Source organism: Lontra canadensis, unplaced genomic scaffold, assembly GCF_010015895.1.
Source record: "Lontra canadensis isolate GAN:19392208 unplaced genomic scaffold, GSC_riverotter_1.0 scaffold101, whole genome shotgun sequence".
NCBI lineage: Eukaryota > Metazoa > Chordata > Mammalia > Carnivora > Mustelidae > Lontra > Lontra canadensis.
In genome coordinates, this window is record NW_022631095.1 from 5,662,069 (window position 1) to 5,679,176 (window position 17,108).

The window sequence follows — 17,108 nt, forward strand, 5'->3', positions numbered from 1 at the left end:
CACTGATATTTCTTCTGCAAGTTCAAGTAACCATTGAACTTCTCTAGTGAATTATTTGTTTTAATTATTGTGCTTTATACCTTCAGAATATCCTTTGTAAAATTTCATATCCTTTGTAAAATTTGTACCTTTTTTTATTTTTGATAATATATTTTCATTTCTCCCTTTAAGCATGGTTTCCATTAGTTCGTTGGAACTAACATTTATTTAGCTTATTTATAATAATTGCTTTTAAGTCTTTGTTAATTCTGACATCTAGCCCTTCTCAGTTGTGCTTGTTGGTTTTTATTATTGTTGTTTTTGTTAATTACTTGACTTAGTGAAGTTAGTTTCCCATTCACGGTGAATGAAGTCTCTGATTTCGTTTCTTAGAAGGTGCAGCATTGGGCATGCACATAGTCAGCTGGAGTGACAGAGCTTCTAAAAAGCCTTTCTCTGTTTTCCTGATTTCTTTGTTAACATATCTGCCTTTGCTGGTGTCAAACTCAGATATTAGCTCCATGGCAATGGATTGCTCTTTGTTTTGATGATGTACTAGTGCTTAAATTGTTCTGTAGTCTGATCCAATTAGATCTGGGCCTTTTTGCAGAAATTTTTGAAGTTAGTCTTTGAGGCTTGTTATGACCCTCAAAAGAGCCTTAAGGCTCTTTTTACCTTTTTCTCTGTTCTCTCTGGTAAATTACCTAGCTTAAAAATAACCGAGTGTGTTCTCTGGTGGAACTACCAATTCCCTTTTCATTTTTTACCATGAAATTTTCCATTGTCCTTGAGAGTTCCCTTAGTCCTGAACTTCCCCACACTCTTCCAGCTAAAACCAGTTCCTTTGGGGAAAGCTTCAGTGTTCTCTGTTCTTATGGCTTCCTCTCCCCTGGAGGTGGTGGTGGTGGGGGGTCTATCACTCCTCTATAGGGAGAGGTGTTACAGATCTGTTTCTCTAGGGTTGGTATGCTTACCTTATGATCAGAACTCAATTGGGATGGTAGCTTCTGGTCTTCTTAGTTTGCCTCTCCTGGCATGGAAACTTCACCTTATGAGCATCTAGGAAAAGGGTGATCAGAGTCCTGGTATTCTTGCCCTGCTGCACCTGGGGTAAAGCCTCCACCCTGAGTGGGAGCTGGGTGGAGGGAGTCCTGACGTTTTGGCTGCACTTGCCTGCAGAACAGCCTCTGTAACACAAGCCTAGGGGTATGAGAAATACTGGCTGCCTCCCCTCCTTGGGAGATACTACAGGACATGAGTGGGGAGGAGAGGATATGTCTTCTTGGACATATCCACTCAGAATGGTTTCTGTAGCACTGAGCTGTGTGTGGGGTGGTGGCAGTGGTGATGGTTTAAGGCAAGAATAAGTCATGGTGTAAATGCCATAGGCTGTTAATGTGTGTGTGTTTTTGAAGTGAACATCACCTCAAGATTTTATTGTCTTCATAATATAACAAAATATGGATAGAACTGGATCAGTTGGCCCTTTCTCTTATCTCCTCCCAGTTCAAAATGCTTTCATCTCTTAAGAGACAGCATTCTTAGGTCTGCAATTGGGGTCAATAAATTCAAGCCTCAGCACAATCTTCTTTGTAGTTTTAGCCTTTTCCCAGAAAATCGGCTTAGTCTGCCCACCATAGCCCCTCTGCTTCCTGTCATAATGCCACTTTCCCTGGACATAAAATCTTTGCCTTTCTTATACTGTGTCACTTTGTGGGGTTGGTGTTTGCCACACTTCTTGCAGAAAGTCCGGTGGGTTTTAGGAATGTTCACTATGTTTCTGAGAGCGCTATCTGCATGGAAAAAAAAAAAAAAAAAAGCCAAGCTCTTAATGTTCTTTTAGAGATTTAGATTTTCTTGTATGTTTCTTCTTTTGCTGTAAGACCTTAAGACAATTTGCAGAGACCTTAAATTGTTGTTTGAAAAAACTTTTTTTGACCAATCATCATAGTTAGGGTGAACATGTTGCCATTCCAGAAGTCATCTATTTGTTGCTAATATTGTACAGTTTACCTCTCTAAAAATACTTTAAAACAAAGGACGTATATTCATATCCCTTAGGATATTTTAAAAATGAAATTCTGATGATCTCAAAACCCAAATACTATGAATTTAGAAAAGAATAAAAATTCTCAATAGATCTTTTGAGTTTAAAAAAATTTATCATTCAGAAAAAAATCTCAGTAAAATAAAACACATCCAAGGTAAAAAAGATATCAAGGACATGGAATTGTAAGAGCAAACTTTTCCATTATTTTAAGTATAATAATTATAACTGCTTTTTTGCTTATTTGTAAATCACTGTTTGCTTTTTGATATTTTTCTTTCACATTGAGGATTGTATTTTAATACACAATATAAAATCATAATGCCCAGAAACACCAGTTACCATCACAAGAGCAATGTTCTTCATTCATTGGTTATCCAATTCACATGGTTGCTAATATCAGGAAGAGTAATAATCAAGCAGGTTTATAAATCTTCTTTTTCCTTTAAATGCTGTTCATGGATGGCTGTCTTTTAAAAATTCTAGAACATAAATGGGAGTTTTCTTTTTACAGATCATATGGCCTTTTAAGTATCTTGTTTAATGTTGCTTACTACTGACTTTACAAAAGCCATAGGTGTTGAGTATGCGTGCATAATATTTTTAATAGCAAGAGATGATCAGAGAATATTATTTGAACCAAAAAATCCATATCAAGTGAAACTTTCATTTGTTTTTGCCATTTCTGTTACACTTCTAACAAAGGAATTATACAAATTATAGTTAAGAGAAAAAAAAAGATCTCATGTACTTGGGACTTCCGGGTAAAAAGTTTTGCAATAATTTTAAAATAGCACTGTTTCTTTACTGCAATGACAATTATTTTTAGTTCACATAACAGATATACAGTTACTAGACATTTAAATTATTTTACAAAATTTTAAAACTTCTTTAACTCAGAATTTGACAGTTCAAACTATGCAGCAGTTCAAAGTGAAGTTTATATTTTCACTATAACCAAGTATAAAAAGAATGGCAACTAATTCCATCCTAATCCAGAAACCCATTTTAAAGAATCTGAGAACAACTGCTTAAATGTATACAGTAAACAGAGAGCAGATGACCACTTGTCACGGATATTTTACAAACAGATTTCTGCAGGGTTTGGAAGTTAGGCAAGTGTTCAGTCATTTGTAAGTCCCTTCTCATTCTAAAATTCTATGATTTTATAGTTCTCCTAACAGTTTTATCAAGAAAGTTATTTCTTCTCACCATTATTGCCAGATTACATCATCACACATAAATGGAAATTTTAGTATGTTACTGTATGTGCTTAAAATAAATGTCATCTTTCAGAATATGCTGCAGTTCACATGAGTCTGCCCCCCATTTGTTCCAGATTGAGACTGTCCATTTGTTTCAGACTGAGTTTCATCATGCTTGAATAGGACCTATTTCCTTTACTTGGCAAGATAATAAACAGTACAGTAGACAAAATGAATTTTTAAAACATTCACCAAATGTTACATCTCGCATTCAGAAATAACCAGCTATACCTCAAACTCCCTTTGCTAAACTATGATAATTTATTTAAATGCAAACAGCTGGCATACATGCTGCTTGTTCAGTTCTCTCCAGAGATTTATGTTTGTTACGAAAAGAAACTCCAGGTTAAATCATAATGTTAAGATGCTAAGTAATTAGGATTGCCACTTTTACAATTCAGTGTTGGATTCTTGGTTTTGGGGACACAAACACACATACACACACACACATTTCCTTTCATGTAGACAACAATAAGATATATGCTTTGCAAGATGTTTACTCATATCCTCCAGGAATTGCTAGACAGATGAAATATAAAACCAAACTACTTTGTGGGTTTCCAAAACACTGATGAGATCCATGAATAACTAGAAAACATCCTCTGATTCTATAAGTTAGTTCTATATGTTATCAGAACATACAACTTCAAGTAATCTTTTGATTATAGCTTTCTATTTTTGAAATACTGGTTCATAAAAAATCAAGGTATTATCCACTGGCATCATAGCAGTAAGTCACATTGAAAACCATAGCTACGAAAGACACTTTTGAATGTCATTGTTTCATATTTTTAATACTGCCTTAAAAGGTCTGTTACTCTTCAACTATCTCAGCGTACTCTGAAATATAAAATAATTGTAAATTGGAACAATTATTCTAAATCTAAGTAGATAATTCCTAAGGCAGCATCTGTTTACTCAGAACATATTTTCATATCAAATGTGTAACTAAAACTTCTCACAAAGTCAGAATACAACTTGTAGTTTGAACAGAAACTTCAGTGTTTAAATTTCAACATTAAGTAACATAAGCAGTACATAGTAGATTGCTCTGGAATACAAATCACTCATTTAAGTAAATGGGATATAATTTCTAACTTGTGTTAAAAGTGAAGAAATCCTTTTTCACGTGAAGATGTGACCAAAATCAATTGGTCATATTATGGTAGAAATCAAACTCTACTGACACAACACTTTCGTTAGAGATTTGGGTACAGATTGTTATATCTAACAACAGTTGGGAACTAGAAGCTCCTTAATGTTGGGGATAATGAAAGAAAAAGGCATACTATGGATCAGGCCCCCATTTTTATTTCTTTATTCATAACAATGCCTACTTTATTGAAGAACATCTCTTCCACTGGAAATATGCTTCTAATTTAAAAATTAGTGGGGAAAAAAAGATGGACCCACTTTTAAAATTTCATACTTATTTACTTATATTGACTAGGTATAGAATGACTCTTCAATTCCTGCTCTGAAGACAACCAATTTATTTTTTTAAGCATTGACTTGTCAATTTATCTTTGACAAGTGATTAAGAAAGATAAATCTTCTGACTTTACAAATAAGAATATGTGAGTAAGAATATATATATTCTGAGAAGTTACATCTCGTGATTTGACCTATACTTCTGACTTACAATGTAACTACATTCTTTTAATAACCTGCATTAATTTTAAATTTTAAACTTAAATTGTCCTTGCTATACTGTTCACAATCACTTTACTTTTCATTTTTACATTTCTATAAATACCCAAACAAAACTCAATTTGAAACCAACTTACATTGGAGTTCTGAGGTTAGTTTACAACTTTTAAGATATTTTGTTAAAATGTAAAAACCCTGAAATTACAAACAAAAAATTTACAATTTTATAGTATATATCTAATTTATTTTTTTAAAAAAATATTCTGAATGTTTTTATATAAGTACTCAAGTGTTATTTTCTTCAAATGAAACTCCTTATAGGCTAGAAGAGGGTGTGTGGTGTTGCCCCATTAAAAACCAATACAAACATCATTTTTCTATGCTGGCACTTCAACTATTTCAAAGTAGTCATTCGGCAAAATCACGTAACCTCTCTCTGATATGTCGTCCTTCTCTTTCTGGAAGTGAACAACCTCCTTTAATTTTTCAAGCTGTCGTTCTTGTCTTCTGCATCGCTGCTGTGCAGTCTTGAGCTTCTTTCGGAGTTTTTCAACTTGTTGTTCTAGCTGATGAATCCTTTTTCTCTGGTGCATTGTATCCTCCACAGTATAGTTGTGGTCACAGAAAACTGAGAGATTATCAGGGGTCTGAAGAGGAGGCATTAGTAATCCAATAGTAGCATCCACCTGGGAAATGGGAGGTGTTAAAGGAGGCGGGGGAAGCTGTTCTTGTGGCTCCAGAAGATCTTCCTTCTACAACAACAATGCAGAGTATGTTCAAGTTTAGTAACTACAAATAACAGTTTAAAAGAATCCACCTGTGGAATTTAAGAATGACATTTTTACAAACTGGATTACCTAGAAGAAAAGGTTAAATTTACAGAAACATACAATCTTCCAAGAACAAATCAGGAAGAAATAGAAAATATGAATAGATCCATCATTAGTGATGAAATTGAAAAGGTAATCAAAAAACTCCCAAAGACAAGAGTCCAGTACCAGATGGTAAATTCTACCAAATATTTAAACAGTTAATACCTATTCTCCTCAAAATACTCCAAAAAACAGAAGAGAAAGGACTTCTAAATACATTCTGTAAGGTCAGCATTACCCTAGTATCAAAAACAACAACAACAAAGAACTATAGGCCAATATCCCTGTTGAACATAGATGTAAAAATAAATATGAGCATATTTGACAATACGGTAAAAGGATCATTCACCATGATCAAGTGGGATTTATTCCAGGGATGCAAGGATGGTTCAATATTCATAAGTCAATGTGAAACACTACATTAACAAAACAAACGATAAAATCATATGACCATCTCAGTAAATGCAGAAAAAGCATTTGACAAAACTCAATACCCATTCAGGATAAAAAAAGTCTCAACAAAGTTGCCTTAGAGGGAACATACCTCAAAATAATCAAGGTTATACACGAAAAATCCACAGCTAACATCACACTCAGTGGTGAAAAACTGAGAGCCTCTCCTCTAAGATCAGAAACAAGACAAGAGGGGCACCTGGGTGGCTCAGTGGGTTAAAGCCTCTGCCTTCGGCTCGGGTCATGATCCCAGGGTCCTGGGATCGAGCCCCACATCGGGCTCTCTGCTCAGCAGGGAGCCTGCTTCCCTTCCTCTCTCTCTGCCCGCCTCTCTGCCTAATTGTGATCTCTTTCTGTCAAATAAATAAAATCTTTAAAAAAAGGAAAGAAAAAGAAACAAGACAAGATGTCCACTCTTACCACTTTCATTCAACATAGTACTGGAAGTACTAGCCATAGCAATCAGAAAAGAAAAATGAATAAAAGGCATCCAAATTGGTAAGGAAGAAGTAAAATTATCACTATTTGCAGATGACATGATACTATATATAGAAAACCCAAAAGACACCAACAAAAAACTACCAGAGGTAGTAAGTGAATCCAGTGAAGTTGCAGGATACAAAATTAATATATGGAAATCAGTTGTGTTTCTATACACTAATAATGAAGTAGCAGTAAAAGAAATTAAGAAAACAAATCCATTTATAATTGCACCAAATAGAATGAAACACCTAGGAATAAATTTAACCAAGGTGAAAGACCTAAACTCTGAAAACTGTAGAACAATGATGAAACAAATTGAAGATGACACAAATAAATGAAAAGATATATTATCATGGATTGGAAGAATTAACATTATTTATTTGTTTGTTTTAGAGATTTAAACTATTTGTTTGACAGAGAGGGGGCACAAGCAGGGGGAGTGGCAGGCAGAGGGCAAAGCAGCCTTCATGTCAACCAAGGGAGTCCAACGTGGGACTCAATTCCAGGACCCTGGGATCATGACCTGAGCCAAAGGCAGCCGCTTCACTGACTGAGCCACCCAGGTGTCCCAAGAATTAACATTGTTAAAATGTCCATACTACCCAAAGCAATCTACAGACTCAGTGCAATCCCTATGAAAATACCAACAGCATTTTTCAAAGAACTAGAAAAAATAGTCTTAAAATTTGTATGGAACCACAAGAGACCCCAAATAACCAAAGCACACTTGCATGAGAAGAATAAATCTGGATATATCACAATCCCAGTTTTCAAGATATACTTCAAAGCTGCAGAATCAAAGCTGGCACAAAAACAGAAACATAGATCAGTGGAACAGAAAAGAGAGCCCCAAAATAAACCCTTGCAGTTAGTTAATCTACAACAAAAGAGTTAAGAATATATAATAGGAAAAAGACAGACTCTACAATAAATGGTGCTGGAGAAAGTACAGTTAGATGAAAAAGAATGAAACTGGACCACTTTTTATATACCACACACAAAACTAAGTTAAAAACAGATTAAAGACTTAAATGTGAGACCTGAAACCATAAAAATCCTAGAAGAAAACACAGGCAGTAATTTCTTTGAGATCAGCTTTAGCAACATTTTTCTAGATGTGTCTCCTCCAGCAAGGAAAACAAAAGCAAATAAACAATAGTGACTACACCAAAATAAAAAGTTTTTGCATAGGGCAGGAAACCATCAACAAATGCAACTAGTGGGGGCGCCTAGGTGGCCCAGTTGGAGAAGCACTCCACTCTTGATTTTGGCTCAGGTCATGGTCTCAGGGTTGTAAGACTGAGTCCTGTGTTGGACTCTGTGCTCAGCAGGGGAGTCTACTTGAGATACTCTCTTTCCCTCTGCCCCCATGCACAATCTCTCTAAAATAAATAAATCTTTTTAAAAAATTAAATTAAAATTAAAAAGTAACATATGGGACACCTGAGTGACTCAGTCAGTTAAGTGTCTGTCTTCGGGTCAGGTCATGATCCCAGGTCCTGGGATTGAGTCCCAAGTCAGGCTCTTTGCTCAGCAGGGAGCATGCTTCTCTCTCAGCATGTCCATTTCCCTGCTTGCACTTTCTCTCTTTCTCTCCCATTCTGATAAATAAATAATAATAAAAAACATGCAACCTATTGAATGCAAAAAGGTATCTGCAAACAATATATCTGATAAAGAGTTAATTACCCAAATATATACAGAACTTATACAACACTATACCAAAGAAATAAACAATCCATTAAAAAAAAAATGGGCAGAGGACAGGGACATTATCCCAAAGACCTACACATGGCCAAAAAACATGAAAAGATGCTCAACATCACTAATCATCAAGGAAATGAAAATCGAAACTGCAATGAGTTATCACCTTATATCTGTCAGAGTGACTAGTATCAAAAAGACAAGAAATAACAAGTGTTGGTGAGGTTATGGAAAAAAGGGAACCCTCTTGCACTGTTGGGAGAATGCAAGTTGGTCCAGCGACTGTGGAAACCAATATGGACGTTTCTCAAAAACTTAAGAATAGAATTACCATATGATCCAGTAATTCCACTACTGGGTATTTACCCAAAGAAAATGAAAACACTAATATGAAAAGATATATGCACCCCTATGTTGACTGTATTATTTATAATAGCCCAGATATGAAAGCAACCTAAGCATCCATTAACAGATGAATGCATAGAGATGTTCTGTGTGTTTGTGTGTGTAGAGGGTATACATATATATCTATACATACATATATACATACACACACACACGAATATTACTCAGCTATAAAAAATAATGAGCTCTCGCCATTTTGCGACAACAGGCATGGACCTAGAGGGTATCATGCTAAGTGAAGAAAGCTAGAGAAAGACAAATAAATACCATGTGATTTCACTTATATGTGAAATCTAAAAAACAAAACAACTGAAAAACAAAAAAGCAGAAACAGACCCATAAATACAGAGAACAAAGTGATGATTGCCTGAGGGGAGAAGATGGGGGGTTGGGGGGATGGAAGAAATGGGCAGAGGGAGGTACAGGTTTCCAGTTATGGAATGAACAAGACAAAGGATTAAAGGTACAGCATAGAGAATATGGTCAGCGGTGTTCTAATTGCCTTATATGGTGACAGAAGGTAGCTATAGTGTGGTAAGCACAGCCTAATAGGTAGATTTGTCTAATCAGCATGTTGTACACCTGAAACTAATGTAACACCATCATGTGTCAGCTACACTTCGATTAAAAAGAAGGAATATTAGACTTTTTTTTTGTGAGGCCTTGTAATAGGAACATTCTAAAATGAGAAAACAGTTTAAGTTTTAATTATACTTTTACACCTGAAGTAGAAATGGGATGCAAGAAAGAGAAGAACTGGTAAGATTTAATGAAATACTAAGCACTTAAAACTGAGGGTGGGGGGCACCTGGGTGGCTCACTGGATTAAGCCTCTGCCTTCGGCTCAGGACAGGCTCAGGTTCCTGGGATTGAGCCCCACATCAGGCTCTCTGCTCAGAGGGGAGCCTGCTTCCCCTTCTCTCTCTCTGCCTGCCTCTCTGCCTACTTGTGATCTCTCTTTCTCTCTGTCAAATAAATAAATAAAATCTTAAAAAAAAAAAAAAAAACCTGAGGGGGAAATATTTGAAACTGAATGGTCCCTGATAAAGAAAACCCAAAACTTATCAACATACATGTAGAGGTAGAGAGTGACCTTAAGGTAAATTACAAAGCTAGATTGACATTCTTGATGTAAAGATGTTTAACTTAAATAAACTGTACTTTGTATTTTTAAAAAGTATATCATGGTTAACAGTGGTTATCTTACAAGTGATGGCTTCCAGTAACATTTATTAACACTACTCTGAATTTTCCACAATAAAAACATTAATTTTATAAATAGAAAGCCCAGTATTTTAAAACACACGTTACCTTATCATGTGGCTCAGTACAGAGAAATATCGTGGGTACAGCATTCTCTTTGAGCAACTTGTTGTTGCACTCCCTCTTAAAGCAGTCCGGGGTAAAGTGTTCTGAACAGATACTGCTATACTTGGTGGGCTTAAAGTTTTTCCTTCGGACAGCAGCCTCCCATTTTTTGCAAAGACTGGGTCGAGTAAGAGGAAACCTAAGAAGAAGACATAATTCAGTTCTCTGACCTTCTTTTAAAAGGAAAACAAAAGCACATCCAGACTTTCCTGATTAGGAAAGAACTATCTTATACTGGTGTTAACAAGCTAAGGGACATCTGATTAAAACCCTAGGGCTGCTATCTTTTTTTTTTTTTTTTGACAGTTTTTGATTGTGCCTTTATTCACTTTAATTAAGAATGTACTTGTTTGAGGGGCGCCTGGGTGGCTCAGTGGGTTAAGCCGCTGCCTTCGGCTCAGGTCATGATCTCAGGATCCTGGGATCGAGCCCCGAGTCAGGCTCTCTGCTCAGCAGGGAGCCTGCTTCCTCCTCTCTCTCTGCCTGCCTCTCTGCCTGATTTGTGATCTCTCTCTGTCAAATAAATAAATAAAATCTTTAAAAAAAAAAAAAAAAGAATGTACTTGTTTGAAAGATCCTTTAAATAAAGTGACCACCCACTGCTGTGTGACGTAAGTTGGGCCTCTCAGCATGGAGTTTTTGTTGTTTTTTTTTTTAAAGCAGTATTTGGGGGTGTTGGATGTAACACTGAATTTTACTCCTGAAACCAATATTGCACTGTATGTTAGCTAGTTAGAGTTTAAATAAAAATATATATATAAAAAAAAGGCAGTATTTGTTATAGGAAACTTTTGATCACAGAGCAGTTACAAGAATGTCAGATACAATGATGTATACAATTTAAACAGGACAGGCTGATTAAAAATTTATGAAATGTAAAAATATACAAATTAAAAGTCAGCCATGCAGACAGATGCATGCAGTAGGAAAAGAAGGTGGGAAGTCAAGGGACATACACAGTAATATTGCTTGTCTTCCTCTATTACAGTAAATAACTTTCACTAACTGATACAGATTGGTATTACACACACATCTAAATATACAAAGGTAAGTGGTGTATCTCCTCTATCTCAATTATTAATGTTTAACTTTTTATGTCAAAGACACTAAGTTTCAGGTAAAATACTTACGAAAGGGTGAATCTCTACTGATTTTTTTTTTAACCAATGAAAACAAAATTGCATGTTTATATCTACATATTGCAAGAAAGAAGGTTCTAGTTCTCTTAGGATCAGTCTGACAAATATGAATTAATCAATGACAAATTTAAATTTTCACTCATTTATTTGTTTATATAATACGTCTGGAGAAGACTGGAATTGAAAGGGAGTTGGCTATTAGTTTCATGAACTGGGATGTCCAAGTCTCTCCCCAGGTTTGGGAAGTTCTTATTTATTTTTTAATTTTTAAAATGTTTATTTATTTATTTTAGTCTTCCAATTTATTTTTAATTCCAGCATAAGAATAGTACTTTTCTTAATTTACCTCAAAATCAACTGGAATATGTCCATCAGGCACAGATAAGGGGGCTTGGGAAGAGTTTAAATTTATTGTGATTTTACTTTTCCAGGTAAAGTATTTAGTGAGCTGGGGAGACTGGAAAGAAGCCAAAGGATGTTTGAACCCCCTGTTCCAGTTTCTCTTCCATGTAAGGCATGCTAGAGCCTAACTCTGCTATCATGAAGAACTAACCAATCTTTGGGACAGTTCTTTCCTTTGCCCAGAACAGCTGCTACCACCATGTAGAAACTGGTACAGGTAAAAGTACCCCTAGAAGATCCCTGCTGGAAATGGCCTCCAGAAATACAAACTGTGGTAGCAATCACTGGTAAAATTCAGCTCCTTGCACCTCCTGTCTCAAGCACTACAAAATGCTCAGGCTGTTTATGGAGGTTTGTCAAGATGTTTCCCATCTAGTCCCCCCAAAACGGTTCTTTATAGCTAAGAATGAGAGGCAGAGCAGCTCTTCCTGTGATTCATTTAACAGCCAGCAGAAACTATTTCTGATGTGTGAATGCCAAGCCTTGGTTTCCAGTACCAGTGACAGGTTTTCCACATTTTTAGATTCTTTCTATCATTAGAAACGGGGTTTGTGGGGAGCAGACTGTATGCAACTGTGTCACCATCTTCTGATCGATTTCTACACTTTCAAAGAACTGGAACTCATCAGCTTTAAGAAATTCCAGTAAATTAAAGAAGTAATACCAGTAGATCCTGAAGTAAGTTTAAGGGCAGGGGGTGGTGGTGGTGGGACATCAATCAATACTCAAGACCTACGTTGTAAGGCACTCGTTTCTATTGGGTTCCTCTCAAATCAAACATCAAGGGCATCTACATCCCCTATTAAACACAAACGACCTCACCAAGAGAACTGAAGAAATATTTAAGTTTTGCCCTGGTAATTATTTACCTATGAATAATTGCTATAATTTACCACGGGGGTTCATTTCTTAGCTGTCATCTATTTACAGTTGGGAATTCTTGCAGAACAAGTTAATGGAAATGCAGAAAAGTCTGCAAATACTGCATGTGGCTGAATGAAAACGCCGCCGTGTCCCGTTTTGCAGACATCCGATGATCATTAAGTTGTTTTCATTTTCCAGTTTTTTCTCATTTTCAAGAGAACATGTCTCCTTCCAGGACTCTAACTGCAGCACTTTCTGGATGAAACAGGCCTGGAAGTCGTGGGTTAGGTGCTTTTCCCAGGGCTTCCCCCAGGCGCCCGGAGTCCTATCAGGACACCGGACTTCGGCCGGAGTCGTTATTGTCCACGTTATCGCTGCCGAGCGCGGAAAACGGCAAGTGTTCGTCTGGGCCGGACAAGGAGCTTCTCTAAACTTGGAAGTCCTTAAAGGTTAGTTCCTAGAAATGGGGTAAGCACGTCCTCCCTGAAATCCTGGCCCGAAACCAATGTCTCCCATCCACAGCAAGGATGGCAAAAAGTGGCTTCGTCATTTTAAAGGTCTTTGCCTCGATTCCAAACTCACTTCCAAGGCGCTGTTGCCACCTGGCTTCTCTACTACCCCAGGGCGAGATCCAGGTGCCTCCCGGCTTTGAGAACCTCACGGCTCGCGCGGGGGTCGTCGGACATCGCTTCTGGGTTGCGAACACGCCAACCCGAGGCCACGGGCGAACCTCGCGCACCGGTTCCGACCCTCGAGCGCGAGAAACGGTCACCGCGGCGACGCGCGCCAAGAACGCGCAGCCCTAGGCGGTGGGGCGCGAGCGCCAACCCGGGGGCGGGCACGCCCACCGCGCGCGGCCTGAGAGACCGTGAGGAGAGCCCGATCGTGCCCCGCCCCTGCCTCCGCCCCTGCCCCGCCCCTCCCATTAGGTCTCGCGCGGACACGCGCCTGGCTCCGCCCCCGAGCCTAACCGGCCGCGCGCCCCCAGCCCGAGCTGGGGCCAGCCCCGCGAGACGCGCAGGGTACCTACTTGTGGAAAGAAACGGGCTTGTCCTTATCATATCGGTTCTTGCAGCCGTAGGCGGAACAGGACTGCACCATCCTTCCGGTCTTCAGTCACTTCACTTCGGCCGCTCCAGCAGGCAGGCGAAGCTGCTATTAAAGTCGCCGCGCTGGGCTTTGACGCCCTCGCTTCTTCTGTAGCTTTGGTCAACAGTCAGAGTGATGATAAGCTCACTAGGGTTGACTATTGTACCCGTTTTGTTGTTTGCATTAGCGGAAGGACCACAGCCATCGCCCGTCTCCCATCTCCAAGATGGCGGAGGCAGCTTCAACCTCACCTCTCGCGAGGAGTCTGTCTCACTGTCTCTGATTAGCCCCGAGGTCAGAGGTAACGTTCCTTGGGAAGCAGCCCATTGGCTAAGGCCGGGCGTTGCGGAAGTAGGTGGGGCCTCGAGCTTCCGGAAGGGAGAAAGGGGTGTTTGGGAGGAGAGGCGAGGGGAGGGGACCGGGCGTGAGTGTAGGGCAAGGCTCAGCAACCTGTGTGACTTCCTTGTGTTAATTTATCCGGGACGGTTTAGGGTGGAGAGCAGCGCGGTCTTTGGGTCTCGTGGCCTGAAGGAGGACAGATGTTAAAGCTGAGGTCGTTGGGTAATCTTCCCATTGATTTAAAAGGGCAGCCACGGATGGTGTATGATTTATCAGTGAAACTTCGTGGATCCCTTTCCCACATCGCCAGTTTTCATCCCATTACCTGTCGCTGCAGGTATAACAAAGGCTCTTGAGAGCTCAGGCGCCAGAATTTTGGCAATGAAAGAAGACACCCAGTCCCTTCTGAAGGCTCCCATCGCTGAAGTGTTCTGCACGTGCTGTTGGAAATCATGAACTGCTGCGGCTGTTTTCCCACCATCTGCCTCCTGATGCGTGCCCCTCCCCTCTTTGTAGATCAGAGCCTGGAAATCTGGATAGCAGGCTGTTGACAAACTCCATGGCTCTATTACACTTTTCCTGATCCACTCTCCCCCCCAACCCCCCTTAAATCCTGATGTTTCCCCAGGGTTCCATCCTCTGCCCTCCTCTGACTCTAAACACCCTGCTGCTTGAATTCAATAAAATGCTATGATTTCCTAAATCTTCTATTTCTTATGTAAATTTTCCTGCCTTCGGATTATCATCCGTGAATTATCTATTCATTTGCTTAAACCGGAAACCTTAGTTTTCTTTCTTACCCTCTACATGTGTTTGATGGCCAGGTTAATTGTATAGCATAAGTAAATACTTATTAAATCCACCCCTCTCCAGCTCTCTTTTAATTGTTCTTGATCAGGTCCTCAGACGAACGCAACAACCCCTGACCATCTCCAGTTTTGCCTTAACAGTCTTTCCTCCATATTAAGTAATTGTCATACACCTGTTCACATCATTCAGAAGCTACCTCCTCTACTGGATAAAATCCAGACTTCTAATGGTGAGTCATAAAGTCCTTGAGGACCAGCTACCTCTACTTTTTCACCATCATCTCCACCCACTTGTCTTTAACTTAACTCTTTCCTAGTATTCTATTTTACATAGGACAGGCATTCTCCTGGCTTCCGTAAATAGGCTGTTTTCCCTTAGCTTAAAATGCCTTTCTCTGGCCTCTCCACCTTCACAATGTGACCTCAGTGGTTATGTTTCCTAACAAGCTTTCCTAATCCTCTTTTTCTTAAGCTGCCCAACTTGGGTATCTCTCTGGCTCCAATGAAAACTTGCACTTAACCTCTCTATATGATTTTGAACCATATATACATATATTACCATTGTAATAGGTGTCCTTGTCTCATTTCATGAACTAAGATCCTGTTGAGGAGGAGGACTTTGTCTTACTTAGCCTTGTAACCCCATCAGCTTTCAGTGTCTGGCATAAATTAAGTATCTAGAAAATGTCTGTTAAATCAACTGGGCCCAGAAACCTTGTGCCTAAAATAATTTCAGAGCCATATCCCTTTACCAAATACTAAAATAATTTATTTTATTAGCATTTCTAGGGATAGACAGGCAGTAAATTCCTTCGTGGTTTGCTGTCAGTAAGGATCAGAATGTGATAACTGCTTGTGAACTGAAAAGTATATTTTAACTAAGAGTTCACTGAAATTCTTTACTCATTAATAGAGTCAGCAAATATTTACTAAATATTTACTAAACATTTGCTAGGTTCTAGGGGTTTGGGATGCATGTGAATAAGACAAAGATTTCTGCCCACCAAAGTAGGGGGTTTGGGGGGAAGGGAAGGAAAAAATGAAACAAGATGGGATAGGGAGGGAGACAAACCATAAGAGACTCTTAATCTCACAAAACAAACTGAGGGTTGGGTGGGGGGAGTAGGGAGAGGGTGATTGGGTTATGGACATTAGGGAAGGTATGTGCTATGGTGAGTGCTGTGACGTGTGTAAACCTGGCAATTCACAGACCTGTACCCCTGGGGCTAATAATACATATGTTAATAAAAAATTAAAAAATTTCTGCCTTCATGGAGCTAATGTTCTAGTGGAGGTTAGAGAAGGCAGACAGAGAACATACGACCATATGTCATATTAAAAGGTGAAAAGAGGGGGCGCCTGGGTGGCTCAGTGGGTTAAGCCTCTGCCTTCGGCCCAGTCATGATCTCAGGGTTCTGGGATCGAGCCTCACACAGGGCTCTCTGCTCAGTGGGGAGCCTGCTTCCCCCCTCTCTCTCTGCCTGCCTCTCTGCCTGCTTGTGATCTCTGTCAAATAAATAAATAAAATCTTAAAAAAAAAAAAAGGTGAAAAGAGCTCTATGGTTTGGAGGGGATTGCAATTTTAAATACGATGGTTAGGATATGCCTAATAGAGGAAGTGACTCGAGCTAAGATTTGGAATGGGCAAGAGTTAGCCAGGAGGATATCTGTGGGAAGAGCCTTGCAGGCAGAGGGAATGGCTAAGGCAAAACTCCTGAGGCTCAGTGTCCCCAGCCTATACAAAGAACAGTAAAGGGGCCTGTGTGGCTGGAGTAGACTGAGCTGGGCTGGGTGGGGAGATGAAGACGACAAATATATAGCCAGGGTAAACAGGATGAGGCCATGCAGGGACTGGTAAGCTAGTGTAAGGACTTCTGACTTGGACTCTGAGATGGACAGCATGCTTTAAGCAGAGTAGTGATCCAGTGTTTTAAAGCAATCACTCTGCTGTGTTGAATATAGATAGCAGGGGCATCTTAGAGGCAGGGAGACTGACTGGTAGGCAGGCTTCTGTGACAATGCAGGTGAGAGATGATGGCTTACACCTCGGTGGTAACAATGAAGGAGTAAGAAGTGATCTTGTCTTCTCTCCCTTTTCCCCCTTCCATTTCTTTATTGAGTAGCTGGCAGGCATTATGCTAGGTCTTGCTCTTGGTGAGCAAGATTAACAGTGCCTCTCTTCACAGAGCTTATCGTAGTAAGGGAAGACAGACAAAAAAATGTGAATAAAATCGCATTGT

General features: G+C 39.2%; 1 protein-coding gene across 1 annotated transcript; it reads right to left on the reverse strand.

The window, feature by feature from the left end:
• Positions 1-3,772: 3,772 nt before the first annotated feature.
• Positions 3,773-13,772, reverse strand: THAP1 (THAP domain containing 1). Its single transcript, XM_032837991.1, has 3 exons — positions 13,662-13,772; positions 10,170-10,365; positions 3,773-5,693 (listed from the first exon to the last, which is right to left on the reverse strand). Exons 1-3 carry the CDS (start codon positions 13,730-13,732, stop codon positions 5,319-5,321), a joined length of 642 nt encoding a protein of 213 aa, XP_032693882.1. The 5' UTR covers positions 13,733-13,772; the 3' UTR covers positions 3,773-5,318.
• Positions 13,773-17,108: the final 3,336 nt, after the last annotated feature.

Coding starts and splice junctions, on each gene's coding strand:
- THAP1 (XM_032837991.1), bottom strand. CDS start 13,732: ATGGTGCAGTCCTGTTCCGCCTACGGCTGCAAGAACCGATATGATAAG. Junction 10,366..13,661: donor AAGCCCGTTTCTTTCCACAA/GTAGGTACCCTG, acceptor TCTTCTTCTTAG/GTTTCCTCTTACTCGACCCA. Junction 5,694..10,169: donor GTACTGAGCCACATGATAAG/GTAACGTGTGTT, acceptor TTGTTGTTGTAG/AAGGAAGATCTTCTGGAGCC.